This window comes from Grus americana, chromosome 15 (assembly GCF_028858705.1).
Source record: "Grus americana isolate bGruAme1 chromosome 15, bGruAme1.mat, whole genome shotgun sequence".
In the NCBI taxonomy this organism is placed as follows: Eukaryota; Metazoa; Chordata; class Aves; order Gruiformes; family Gruidae; genus Grus; species Grus americana.
Genome location: NC_072866.1, coordinates 10,312,567 through 10,325,718, shown reverse-complemented (window position 1 = coordinate 10,325,718; position 13,152 = coordinate 10,312,567). Strand labels below are relative to the sequence as shown.

Sequence of the window (13,152 nt, the reverse complement as noted above, 5' to 3'; positions counted from 1 at the left end):
CAATATCTGAATTTAAGGCACCTTTGCAAGAGGCCTCAGGGATCCCGCGCCCTGAGAAACGCATGAATTGTAGGGGCAGCTGGGGCTGCAGCTGCAGCTTCTGCAAGACCGATGCAGAAGAAGCAGAAAACCCCGAGGAAATGGGGGGGATTAAACAGCTGTTTGTCTGTGAGACACTGAAATCGAGAGGCGCTGTCCTGGCCTGTGCTTCCCTCGGTGCGGTGGGGAAGCTGAAAGGAGAGGCAGGCAGTGGCCAGCCAGGCTGCCCACCCAAGCGCCTTTGGAAGCTCCTACTGCCGGCTTGTTTAATGATAAATGCCGCCAAGCCGCGGACAAGTTACTGATTCAGTGACTGACTGTGCGAGGACTTTGCTGAGGATGAAGGAGGCAGCAGAGGAATGATGGAGGGCAATTCCACTGCTGGATCCTTTACCCCTGCACAGCAGTTCAGCGTTGCTGACCTTGTTGTCGTAGTGGTTTATTTTTCCTTAAACGTTGCAGTGGGAATATGGGTAAGAGTGTTTTCTCTTGTTTGCTTTCTGCTTTTCTTTTTGAATAGTCTTTTCTGGTTTTGGTTTTTGTTTTGTTGTTTTGGTGGTTTGGTTTTTTTTTTCAAAGCTGGCTTTTCTGCATGGAATAATTTGAAAGCCTCTATTATTTTCCTGTCGTAGTTCGCACTTGTTACGTATTTTGTGTGTCGTGCTGCATTTGCTCTGTTCTGTTGTACAAACACTCTGCCCCTTTCCCCCCCGCCCCCCTCCATGGAAAGACTGAAAATGAGGTGGAATTAACCACGGCACAAACCTCTCCCCTGGTCTCTGGTCTGCTTGGGTGTAAGCAGATCTCCTGCCTGTCTATTAAAGGGTGCTGAGACAAAAGACCTGCTTAACACAAAAAGCCCTCAGCTACCCATGGTTTCAGACAAAGGCTCTCAAAACCATTTATTCTGCCTTGGAGAAAAATCATAGCCAAAACCGAGCCCTATTAGCCAACCTGTCTGCGCGGCATGGAGGTAGGACGGGTGCATCCTCCGTGCTTCCCGCTCTCGGGGTGCCTCCTTTGCTATTCATGGCTCCAGGTACTCGGGGTGCAGCCACCGTTTCGTGTAATTAAGCTCGAGCTGCAGAGCTCCCATTAATTATCCAGTCTCCTGTCTCTCGGTTTCTCGTCTGGGAGACTTGGTTCTTGGTGGCTTGTCTGGGTTTGCAGGGAAAGGGTGCTCCATGCTGATCTTTTCTCCTCCCAGTCTTCATGCAGGGTGAACAGGAACACCGTCAGTGGCTACTTCCTTGCTGGCAGAGACATGGCATGGTGGCCAGTAAGTAGACACCTCCGTCCTGTTGTGACACCCTGGGCAGCAGGAACATCCAGCACCATTCCCCCTCTCACTGAATTACCTCTTTTGCACCCCTGCTTTCTCCACCGCCTGCCCACGCTTTCCGCCACCCTGCACACCTCCTCCTGCCAGGATTCGTGTCCTCTGAGCTGCGTTTCCCTTCTCGTTGCACAAAGGATGCTGGGACCCACCTCGGGTCTCCTCGTAGGCTGCTCTGAACTTGGGGAAGGGTTCTTGGAGTCAAACCTCTATCTCCACCGGCCCTGTGTGCTCCTGGGGGCTCCAACAAGACATGGGTGTCCCAAGTGTCTTTTTTCCCTCCTCTTATTTTGGTATGATCTTGACAAAGCAGTTGTAGGTCTTTCCCCTGTCTGGCACTAGCTACTTGCACAGGGCCATCTCTGGGTACTCTGCATGGCTACTGTGGCAAATGCAGCAACATGTGCTGCCTCCTCATCCTCCTGAAGACAAGAAAGTCCATCCAAAACCCCCTGGGGATGCCCAGATGAGCTGAATGCATGAGAGTGCTGGTTGCTCAGACTCACGTCTACCTGGATGGGAGTCTGTAAAGGATTTTTCTTGCAAAATACGTACACATCCCTCATCACACATGGTCTATCTTTGGCCACGCTTTGCTTTTAGAAGTGTCTGGGAGGTCAGATATTATTTTTGCTGCCTCCTCTTACTGAGTTATCCCCTTGGGGCTGTGCTGCTGGGGAAGCACCAGAGCTGGTCCAGCTGGCACGACTGCCATGCCAAGCTGTGGGGTGCTGGCGGCCGGGCACCCCACCTGCGAGCAGCCGCAGCACCTCCTCTGCTCCTCCACAGATTGGCGCCTCTCTCTTCGCCAGCAGTGAAGGCTCAGGGCTCTTCATCGGGCTGGCCGGGACTGGTGCTGCTGGGGGAATCGCTGTCACCGGCTTCGAATGGAACGTAAGAAATGTGTCACGTTATTAAGAAAATGAGTTTCCGGAGCTCTGTAGCAGCAGATGGCCCATTTCACAGCAGCTTCATGCAATGTCTCGAAAGGCTTGGGAGGAGTCATGCAGAGGGTAATTAACACAACCCTGCTAACTCAGCTTCTCTGGCTCACGTCTAGTGCACGTACAGTGAGTTTGTAGTCAACTCAAGCCCACGTGCTCAGGGAAAAGGACATTTCAGAGCAGAGCTTCCTAGTCCAGCCCCTGCACGACCCTGAAAGGGAGATGGCTGAATAGGTCACCCATTCCCCGCTTCCCCACCTGTTGCTTCCAAAGTCCTTGGGTTCTGCAGCAAAAGTATGGCAATTGGCTTGCTTGGTGATCAAGGAGTTAGTGGGAAATGTCTGGTCTGGAGCTGAAGGGCTGAGGGGAGTGGGCTCCTGTTGGCAGGGGTACTGGGAGGGTCTCCACCATGGCTTTGTGCCCCCATGCCTGCCCTCTGAAACCATTTGGGGATGTAAATGTGCACTTGAGGGTGAGCCAGGGCCAGGTCAGGAGTGTTGGACAGGGTCTAGCATTGCAATTAATGTCAAGCTGCAGCAGGATTGGTGTTTTTTCTGGCTGTGCCATGTTCTTCCTTCTCAACAGGCGACTTACGCTCTTCTGGCGCTGGCCTGGGTGTTCGTGCCGGTCTATATCTCATCTGGGGTACGTAGAGCTGCCCTGAGCCTGCTGTGGGGTGAGTGGCCCCCAGCCAGGTCCCCTGCTCCCCGGAGGGTGGTCACCACTGTCCTTTGAGGCTTCTAAGCCCTGCTCTGGGAATACAGCTGTGCCCTTGCCTTCCCTGAGACCGTTCACAGAGGAGGGAGCCTGGACAGAGCAGCGATTGCTCTCTTTCCCCTGGCAGATTGTCACGATGCCCGAGTATCTCCAGCGGAGGTTTGGAGGGGAAAGGATCCGGATGTACCTCTCCAGCCTGTCACTCCTGCTCTCCATCTTTACCAAAATCTCTGTGAGTAGCTCAATCTCAACTCCGTGATAAATCCACAACGGATTTCCAGCAAGCAAAAGGTTATTTTGGGGCTCAAACCTTGTGTAGCCAAGTCAGCTACTGCAGGATGCTTCAGGAGGGAGCAGGACAGGAGGTGGGAATCTGTGGACAGATACAATCTGCAACACCCCATCTGTAGGTAGATCCAGCAGTGCTGCTCGTGTCCGGGTGGTCCTGATGGGTGAGTGCCTGGGCTTCAGGATTCCCAAACTGACGGTGCACTCACCTGGTAGTAGAGGTTGCGGATGAAACGTGCTCAGAGGCTGGATTGCATCATCTGGGTTTTTCCTCCATGCTCCAGCAGCGATGCTTTCCAGATCCCTGAGGGACCCGACAGAGGGAATTAATTCATTGCTTTAGGGCACACGAGTTTTCTGAAGAAAGGAAGCCTTGCTGCACCTGTAAGATGCCCTAGCCTGTACAGATTTTCAGGGACTTTTCCGCAGGGATGTTTCCCCCCCCATTTTGGCCTCGTTCACAGTTCCCTGTGTGCGGCCTCTGCTCTTTCCGCCCGCTTGGTAACCGTGGGAAGAGTTTATCCAAGGTAAAACAACTAAAGAGCCTGTGACACCTGGCCTGGGGCAAGCAGGAGAGAGCGGGGCACAGACAGCCCTGGGGGGCTGGAGACAGAGATCAAGAGCAGACAGCTCAAACGATCTGGAGCAGAAAACCTGCCGGAGGGAGCCATCCTGCACCACCCCTCGGATAGACCTGGGGTCTGCTCAGGCTTCTGCGTTTCGCCAGCTAAAAGAAATACGCTTTTGCAGGTGACTGGCTACAAGAAATGTGCTTCTGCACGTTGCTGGCTGTAAGAAGAGGCTGTCTGCAGGGCCGAGGGCTGGTGCCGGAGCGTGTTTCTCCACGGCGAGGCGCTGAGCCGCCTGCCCGTGCTCACGGGCTCCGCAGACACCAGCGTGTCCGGATGCAGCATCGCTCCTCCGCGGCGTTTCTGCCTCCTCCCTGGCAGCTTCGCAGCCCCGGGCCCCAGGCCGAGCTGTGGGGGATCCTCTGGGTCTCCCTCCGCGGGGTGTGGAGGACGGAGCAGCCTGCACACAGGGCTCGCCGCGCTTAATGCAAAGGGAGAGGCTGCCCCTGCCTCAGACAGACCCCAGCGCTGTGTGATGGGATGTCCCCGGCTCCAGGAGACCCCCATCTCCTTCCCGTGAGCTGCTCTTGGACCTTGGGCAAGGCAGGAGGAGATAGCAGCCCTTCCCGTGTTCCTGCTGACTCAGGGCTTTCAGCGTGGCAGCGGTGATGCCGGTGACCTGGTCGGTGCAGCTGCCACCTGTATTTCCCCCCGCAAAACCATGTCCTGGGGGGCATTCTTCTCATGAAATTGATATTCTTATCATTTATGGCATTGAAAATCCTGTGGCATTTCTCCTGAAATCAGCCAGGTGGGTCTCGGAGCACCAGTTCAGTTTGCAAGTTTGGGCGGTGACACTTGGATTATTCCCTGATTGTCCCAATGTCCAGTAAACTCTTGTCACTTATTCCCCTACTGCGTCCTGCTTAATAGACATCTCTTCCCTGCTCCTGACGAAGAGCTGAGAGGAGCTCGAGGGAGATGCTGGAGCATCTGTCTCTGTGGTGTTGGTCCCCGGGATCTGTGTGAATCCCTGCTGGCATTTAAAAGGAAAGGTTGGAAGCTGAGAGAGGATTTCTGGTGAGGTAGTTTGTTCTTGCTGGTCTGAATTTGAAGGAAGAAATCACTGGTAGTTTGAGGGCTGGTTGTCTTTGGGTCCCTTTCCAGACGATCACAGACATCGCCTCTTCTCTTACAAAATGGTGCCCTACCACTTTGGTTTCTAGTCTCTCCATGGCTTTGCCCAGAAGGGATGGATGTCCTGCAAGTTCATTCTTAGCTTGGGAGACTGTTGTGGTGTCACCCCTTGCCTAACACCAGATGAACCTGTAGATGACCTCTGTGCAGTGCCTGCACCAATGGGAACCTCTGTGGTTCTCCTGGCCCTTCTCAGAACAGCTGTGTGTTTGGAGCCTTGTGGACACCCCCAAAAGCCTCTTCCTGCGCCTTTTCTCCGCCACCGCTATAGTTTCTTTGGTCTGCTGAGTTTTCTCAGGTCTGAGTCATGCAGGATGCAACAGAAGAGGAATCAGCCTAATAAGGGGATTATCTTGGCATCTGGCTCCATTCATGGTGAATCTCACAAACAATGGCTGTTTCCAGCAATGGGTTGGGATGAATGTCTGTGGATACGCAGGGCGTTGTCAGACTGGCCCAATGTCCCATCCCCAGTGGTGACCACAGCAGGGAGCATGGGAGGAGAGTGCAGAACTTGGAGCAATTAGGCAGTGCTGGTTTCCTTTGGTCCTCACTGGGGGCTGCCTCAAAGCCTGGGACTCGCTGGGCTTTTCCTGCCTCCTCTCCCTGCAGACACTGGGTTTATGGATGGATCTCTGCTCCACATTCTCCTGAGCTGAGACACAGCATCACTGCTGCTTCTCTTGACTCTTCTTTTGGGACACTTTAGGAATGACAGTCCCTCCTCTCCTGGAATTTACCCTTTGGTGAACCCCAACCCTCCACACTTCATGGCAGGGTGCAGCAGGACAGCCCAAAGTCCTGCAGAGAGATGGTGTGCCCCCTGGCTAGGAACATGTGAGGAGTTGCACAGGTGTCCTAGGCTTGGTGAAGAGACCCTGAAGACGCCTCTGTACCCTGGGTAACTTGTTCTACTGAGGCTTTGGCTTCACCAGTTGTTAAATCTAAGCTGTCTCTAAAGTCAGCTTTTGTTGGGAAGGCATTAACAATGTTGGGTAAGAACGAGTTTCCAAGTGAGGTCACCAGTGGAGGCAGGGATCTTGCTGGATTATGAGGCCTGACTTCAAAGGCTTCTGCTCTCCTTTTACAGTTGAAAGGACTTGTTTTATGAATAGGTCATGCCTGGTTTTAATTAGCTTGTTTTTGTATTTGGGATGTCTTATTAACGACTCAGTCACATGCGCTTTTATTTTTTCCCACCGTAGCAGAATTACCAGGAAGGGAGGTGGAGATACCTCTACTTCCTCATAGTAAAGGCTTAGACTCATTTGCAGATGACTGCAAAAATGATTAAGCATTGAGAAAGCCAGGAGAAGCAGTTATGAAATATCTTGTCCTGGGCTTAGTCTTCACAGCTGGGTTCCGGGGAAGAGTTGCTGAAGAAGCAGGCAGTCACAGGGGGGGCATGACTTTCTGGCTGGTGCTGAGATGACAAATGATGGATCCCTCTAAGGAGTTCCAGAAGACACCAAGGATGCTTGGCTGGCACTGTGCTAGGGAAGCTCAAAATATTTTGGGTTCCCACTTCAGGTTGCGTTGGGAGGAGACGGCTGAGGGCCCTTGGTTGGGGCTTTTCTGCCTTGTAGCTGAAGCTTGCAATGCATGAATGGCTTAGTTGTCCTCTTGTAGGGCTGCTTGGTAGTCTCTGTGGTAGGATTGTGTTTGTGGTGGAAAGGCATCAGAAGAGCCACTGGTAGAGGTTGCCTATGAGTTGGTTCCTCTTCAGCAGGACATTCCAGGGCTGAATTGCCTCTTGGTGCTGGCAAGGGCTCTCCCAGAGACATGGCCAAGCCCAAGTGCAGCTGAGGACACATAGTTCCTCCCTCGGGAATGCCAAGCGTGACTGTGGTGTAAAGCCTGGTCCAGATGTTGTGGAATAGTCCCTGAATTAGGATCCTCAAGATCATGGTGTAAGTGCTCTTCTGGTTGGTTTGATTTTTGATTTAATCAACATTATACCTAACGGTGTGGGCTGATCTGCTAGGGAATGGGCTTTTGTGTTGTGCTGAAGCTGCAAGTGTGCTCACCTACTCGGTTTCATGGCTGATGGAGCCCTGCTAGGTGGCACACACCTTGGTTCTTCCATTGTGTGATCCTGCATGGCCCTTCTCCATCACCTGATGATGGTCCTCAGCTCCAGCGTGGCGAGCTTGCTGGAGTAGCACTGGGCAGGGTTGGGGTGGGGGAAGGAGGTGCGATATGGGAAATAGCACTGGTCTTCCACATTACTAATCCCAAGCAACTGCTCCTGCATGACCGGGCAAGAAAGCCCTGCTGTTTGGGGGATGGTTTCTGGGAGGTGTGTGAAGGACGTCAAATCAGAGCTGACGTGTTGGCTGTGGGAAGCTGTCACGACTCCAGGCGAGGGTGTGGAGGCGGCTTGTCTTGCCTCTTCCTGCCCCTTCTGGCCTTGTTTCCTTCTCCAGACAAGGTTTTTGTGAAGATGCCTCAGCCAAGTGCTGGGGATGGCTGGATCTCAGCTGTGGGTGGGGACATGGTGGTGGCATGGACACTGCCTGCTGCGCCTGGTCCTTTCCTCCCGTGGCATCGCTGCTTTTGTTGGAGGAGGTGCCCCAGCTCCCTCTGAGTCTCTGCTTTACATCTCATTCCCATGAGACTGTGACCAGACCTCCCTGTGTGGGTCCAGCCCTCCCACGGGTGGGAAATGGTGGTCGCTTTTGGGATGTCAATCATCTCAAGGGAGTTTGGCAGCTGAGTGAGCTGCAGGTCTGTGCACACTCCTCCGGGCAGAGGCACGCTCCCGGTGCCCCTGTGGGACATGACATGGGTGCAGGAGATGCTGGGGCTGGTGGAGACAACGTGTTGGACATGGAGTCGGTCTGTCCTTCTGTGGCCAAGCAGAAACCTCAAGCTTCTTCCAGAGGCTTTGCAAGGGGAGCTGCAAAGGTCAGGGGACATGTTGGAGAATGCATTCGTGCTGGTCTGCGCTGAGGTGCAGAACCCCTGGGCTGCTGCTGCTCCTTCAGGGACAAAAGCAACTTCTTCCACTTGCCCACGCCTTGGTTTCCCCATCTGCGCAGAACCAGGAGGAGATATTTTCCCAGAGATGCTCTGCAAAGAGGTGCCTTGTTGTTGGGGCAAGGCTCAGGAACAGCAGTCCTGGGCTGCCCATGCGTGCTCCTCACCATGGAGTGGCTGCAGAGGTTGAAACGCTGCTGCAGCCCCCAGGGAGCAGGGCAGCACCTTGCTCTGCCCCACCAGCACCCACCCGAGCACAGCTAAATGGCTCAAGTGACGTGGTGCAGAGCTGCCCCATCTGTCGCTGAAGGCATCACAGGTACCAGCAAGCACCTTGAAAAGTCCCTACACCTGGCAGGAGATCCCCTCCTGCCCCCAGCAGCTATTTAGGCTCACTGCTGCTCTCCTGACCAGTCTGACAGCCCAGACTGTTGAGCTGCAGCTGGGGAGGGGGGAGCTGGTCCTTGGCAGCCTCTTTGCCAGCAGCGTGGGTGCCAGGAGGGCAAATCCTGCCAAGCAGAATGTGAAAAACCAGCTACAGATGTCCCTGTGCATTGGCCCAGTGGGGGCTGCTGGGGTGCAGAAACAGCACGGGTGTGCTGGGCTGGGGAGGTGTCTTGGGCTGCCTCCAGAGAGCACCCAAGGGTGCTGGTGTACTGGGGGAGCACAGCCCCTTGGTTGGTGCCAGGTTCCCCATCTCCAGGGCTCTGCAGAAACCATGGTGAGATGCTACCTGGAGAGCAGGGCACTGCCATCAGAGGAGGGAACTGGAGGTACTCGGGGCAGCAAGGAGGCAGCTCAGGTCAGGGTCTGATCCTGTAAAGGGCTGAGTATCTCTCACTCCCTGCTTTGCTCTCAGAGGCTGCGGCAGCACTGATGCCCCGGGGCATCCCATCTCTGACCCTTACGTCCCACTGTCTGCATCCAACTGACCCCAGCTGCAAACGACTGCTGGAGCTGCTTGCTCTGCTCTTTGGGGGCTGGGGGAAGGTGGCCTGTGACGCCCATCTGCAGCAGTGACACGGCTACCCACATGAGACCCTGGACTTCAGCGCTAGCTTTGGGAGGTGTCCTCCTGACTCGTGCAGTACAACGTCCTCGCTGTACCCACAGAGTTGACCGTTTCCCTGCCGTGCCGCTCTTGCCACAGCCCTTGGGTGCTGTCTAGCCAAGTGGATGTCACCTGTCCCAGCCTTTGTGTTTCTTCTTCCACGCACAGACGGACCTGTACTCGGGGGCCCTCTTTGTGCAAGTCTGCCTGGGCTGGGACCTTTACCTCTCCACCATCCTGATGCTGGTGGTCACGGGACTCTACACCATTGCGGGTAGGTTGCTCACTGTCTGCCGGCCTCAATCTTTCTTCTCTGGTTGAACCGCACCGCTCACACTCCTGCTTTTGTTTATTTATTTTTTTCTCCTGGAAGGTCTTTGGGGATTTATACTAATGGGGTTCATATTCCCTGCCCTATCCAGCCAGTATCTGAACATCCTTCTTGAGCGTCAGCTCAGGCAATGACTCAATGCATGACCTCTCCTTTGTCATTACAGCTTTTCATTTGTAATAACTCCACCTCCATCACGTAATTAAATGCTTTTTTGTATGTTTACCTATTTGTAACAGCAATAATCAGGGCTTCTCCTATTACAGGACTATTACTATGGAATCCACAATCTGATTACCCCTTTACTCAACTCATTTCCCTCCCACTTGCCCTGCCTGCAATGCAACTTGCTGCCCTCCCTCTGCAAAGCTTTTGGGAATATTCCTTGCCCATGACTCCCCATCGTGGGACCAGCTATTTTTCTGCAGGGTCAATCCATATGGTTCTTTTGTGATCCAGAGGTGATGAGGGTTTGGAGCTGGAGTTGGAAATCGTGGGTTCCTGACTTGCAGTCCCACTCTCGGACCACGGGACCGTGTATCCCTGCCAGTGCTTTTGGTTATTATTTTGAATGGGACACTCCCTCCCCTGGTAGTGCCAGTGGAGACACCCGGCAGTAAATTCTCCCTTGCTATCTCATCCCAGCCGTTAAAATGGGAAACGGTTTAAGTATATCCAAAACATGGTGGATTTTGCAAGACTTTGGTTTTAAGCAAATCCCATCTTGGGTTTTTTCCTGCCCACAAGGCTTGTTGTGAAGTAAGGCGCTTTGACGTGAGCTCAGGCAAAAGGGTGTGATCGTTGCATCACCCCGAACCTGAGAACATCCTTCCAAATCCCAGGCATGGCTGGGGAGGGTGCAGCCCTGAATTCCCAGCATGTGAGTCGGTGACTGGGGTTGAAACTGGTTCAATTTTTGACCCATTTTCTCTAGCTCCGTTACTTATTAATGCTTTTGTTCGTGTGCTGAGTAATTGCTTTCTGGCTAGGTAAGCAGGTCCTGGGGTTGCAACAGGTCCGGAGGGAGACCTTGGGATGGAAAGGGAGAAATGCTGCTGGCTGGATGGCCAGGGGGGACCCCACTGAGCATCAGGAGCTGGAAAAATAAAACTGTAGGGTTGGGAGGAGAGCTGGGGGGTGTATGAAGGGACAACCTGGTGTTAGGGAGAGGTGGGATGAATGATGAGATCAAAGTCCTGAATGTGGTCTGCTTGCTGGAGCGTCCAAAGAGCTGGGGATGGGGCTGGCTGGTGTCCTCCTGACTGTGTGGGTACATGGGGCTGCATTCCCCCCCTCCTGCCATCCCTTGGCTCCCCTTCCTTGTCCTGGGTGAGACTGCAGCCCCCGCAGCTGTCGGCTGCTCCCCCCACCCCATCTGCAGGGATGCTGTCGCCCCTCGACACCAGACCCGCCGGGGAGCTGTTCTCCCTTCATGCTCCCACTGCAGCCCCCCATCGCCGCAGTGTCGGCAGGACGAGGCCGGTGACAGGCATGTCCCCGCGAGCGCGGGCAGCTTTATTGGGACTTCCCGACCGAGCCGAGCCCGAAGCCGGTGGTGCTCCTGACATTGTGCTTTCCTCTCGTGCAGGGGGGCTGGCAGCCGTCATCTACACTGACGCGCTGCAGACACTCATCATGGTCCTTGGAGCCATCGTGCTGGCGGTGAAAGGTAAGAGCTGGGACAGCACAGATCCTCCATCCAGGGCGGCCTTCTCTCCCTACTTGAGTGGTTTCAGAAATAAATAAGAAAACCTCAGTCTGAGCAATTCGGTGGCCAGGATTCCCAGCAGGACTTTGGCCCGTAGCAATCACCTAAAGAAAGTCTGTGGTCCCGCTGTGTCCTCTCTGCCGCTGTGCTTCCCCTAGGTGCCATTCCTCTGGCTGAAGATGCCATGAAGCATCCCCCTGGTCCTCCACGTGGGGTTGCCCCCAGCACTGGTCACCTTCCCGTGGTCATCGCTGCTCTGTATGTTCAGCTCTAGTCCATGCACTCCGAGACTCTGATCAAGTGTTTGACAGCAAAGCAGCATTTCCAGTTTTGCTCTGTGAAACTTGCAGTGGCATTGCGGTGGGCTCTTCAGACAGGATCCCACCGCATGAGAACGTGCATGGCAGAAGGTGGTGCTGGTACGAGACACCGCTGCAGGGGATTTCCTGGGGTTGCGGAGCACGGTGCTGTGCCTTCCTCCTGGCTGGAGTGAGCATGGTTCATCACCAGCCCTTTCTGAACACTCAGCACTATTGTGTATCCGTACGTTTGGCCGCAGAGCACCCTTGTGAGGCTGGGAGCTTTCATCAGCCTTGTTCTGCCATCGGGGCTGTTGGCCCCGAGGAGTAGGAGGCAAAAAGTCAGGTCCCAACTTCAAAGGCAAGAGTTTAACTACAGAGGACGATTTCCAAAGGCACTCCTGAGATGGTTTCCACCATCCTGGAGAAGTCTGCTGGTAGGAAAGGCTTTGACTCAATGCTGCACACGAGCTCTGCTGTGGAGGTGGGAGCCGCTCCAGACCTGCAGCTGGCCCGGTCCTACGGCTGCTCCCCTGTGCAAAAGCAGAGCTTGCTCCTGGGCGAGCCCTGTACGCAGCAAGATATATTTACAAAAAAAAAAAACCCAAATGAAAGGACAGATACTTCCCGGAGGAGTGAGAATAATACTAACTACCCCAGTAGAAACCAGGAGCTGTGCTGGGCAGGGGAGCACATTGCCTGTCCAAGCAGATCTAAGTGGTGGCCGCAGCCTTTGTGTCAGATGAGGTGCCTGGACCTTGCTGATCGCTGTCTGAAGCTGTGGTTGGCCGTGGGGGCTTGTGTCTGGTAAGCTTGGCTGGGTGCAGCAGCGCAGCGCCAGAGTAGGAGGGCAGGTAGGCAAGGCCTGGAAAATCCCCTCTGGCGACTGCAGAGCCCAGCTTTTTTTGGCTTTGCGAACCTGCGAGCGTGGCGTGGTGTGTGCAGGGAGGTGGGGGTGCTTGGGAGAGGGACTGATCCAGGGGAGCTGAAAGACAAGCTGCTGGTCACAAAGTTTTTTTTTTTCCTTGGGTCTTGGGAGACCTCAGGACCCGGAGGCTGGTATGCTTTGCTTAACAGAGAGCTCGGTGGCTGTTTCAGCAGGTGGCAATGCCAGCGGTGGCTCTGCTCAGCTCCGGCATCGCTGGTGAGAGAGACGGTGCCACCCTGCGCCCCGCTCGGCATTCACCACGGGTGTGTTAATCGTGGTGGAGCCTGCGGGCTGCAGCCTGGCATCTGCAGCCTGAGCTCCCGCTGCCCTGAGGTTTTTGCCTGCTCTTCCGTCCCAGCAAGCGTAGGTGTCATGACTTGCCTGCAAACACTTTTGGGAAGGGAGCAGGCCCGCACCCCTGGGCACGAATCTCTGCTTTCAGTGCTCACCCTCTGCCTCTGGAGAGCCTTTGTTGGTGCTCAACGCCCATGCAAAGCTTGGGAGTAGCCACTGCCTGGATAAACCAAATGCTGGAGGGGGGCCAGAGCTGCTTGCACAAGAGCAGGAGGAGTTTATGAATGCTGACTCCTCGTGAAATACAGGGGTCCAGTTTGCAAGGGGGAACACGGTGGATGATGCCCCTTTGCAAACTCCCCAACAGCCTCAGGTCAAGGGGATGCCCTGGGATGGGGACCGGGGTGCAGGTCAGTAATGTAAATGGCAGGGCTGCAGGGAGAGGGCTGTCCTTGGGCGGGAGGGGACAATG

The 13,152-nt window shown here is 54.7% G+C and overlaps 1 protein-coding gene across 2 annotated transcripts in view; it reads left to right on the top strand.

Annotated features, from left to right (window-relative positions):
• The first annotated feature begins 262 nt into the window (after positions 1-262).
• Positions 263-13,152, top strand: part of SLC5A10 (solute carrier family 5 member 10) — a 40,443-nt gene continuing 27,553 nt past the window's right edge. Inside the window, exons 1-7 of one of the 2 annotated variants that reach the window (XM_054843296.1) lie at positions 263-512; positions 1,247-1,318; positions 2,165-2,269; positions 2,905-2,964; positions 3,164-3,268; positions 9,289-9,394; positions 11,040-11,120. In XM_054843296.1, coding sequence (XP_054699271.1) covers positions 399-512; positions 1,247-1,318; positions 2,165-2,269; positions 2,905-2,964; positions 3,164-3,268; positions 9,289-9,394; positions 11,040-11,120 — 643 coding nt within the window. In that variant the 5' untranslated portion in view covers positions 263-398. The remainder of the gene's footprint in view (positions 513-1,246; positions 1,319-2,164; positions 2,270-2,904; positions 2,965-3,163; positions 3,269-9,288; positions 9,395-11,039; positions 11,121-13,152) is intronic. The other variant, XM_054843295.1, reaches the window with a different exon arrangement.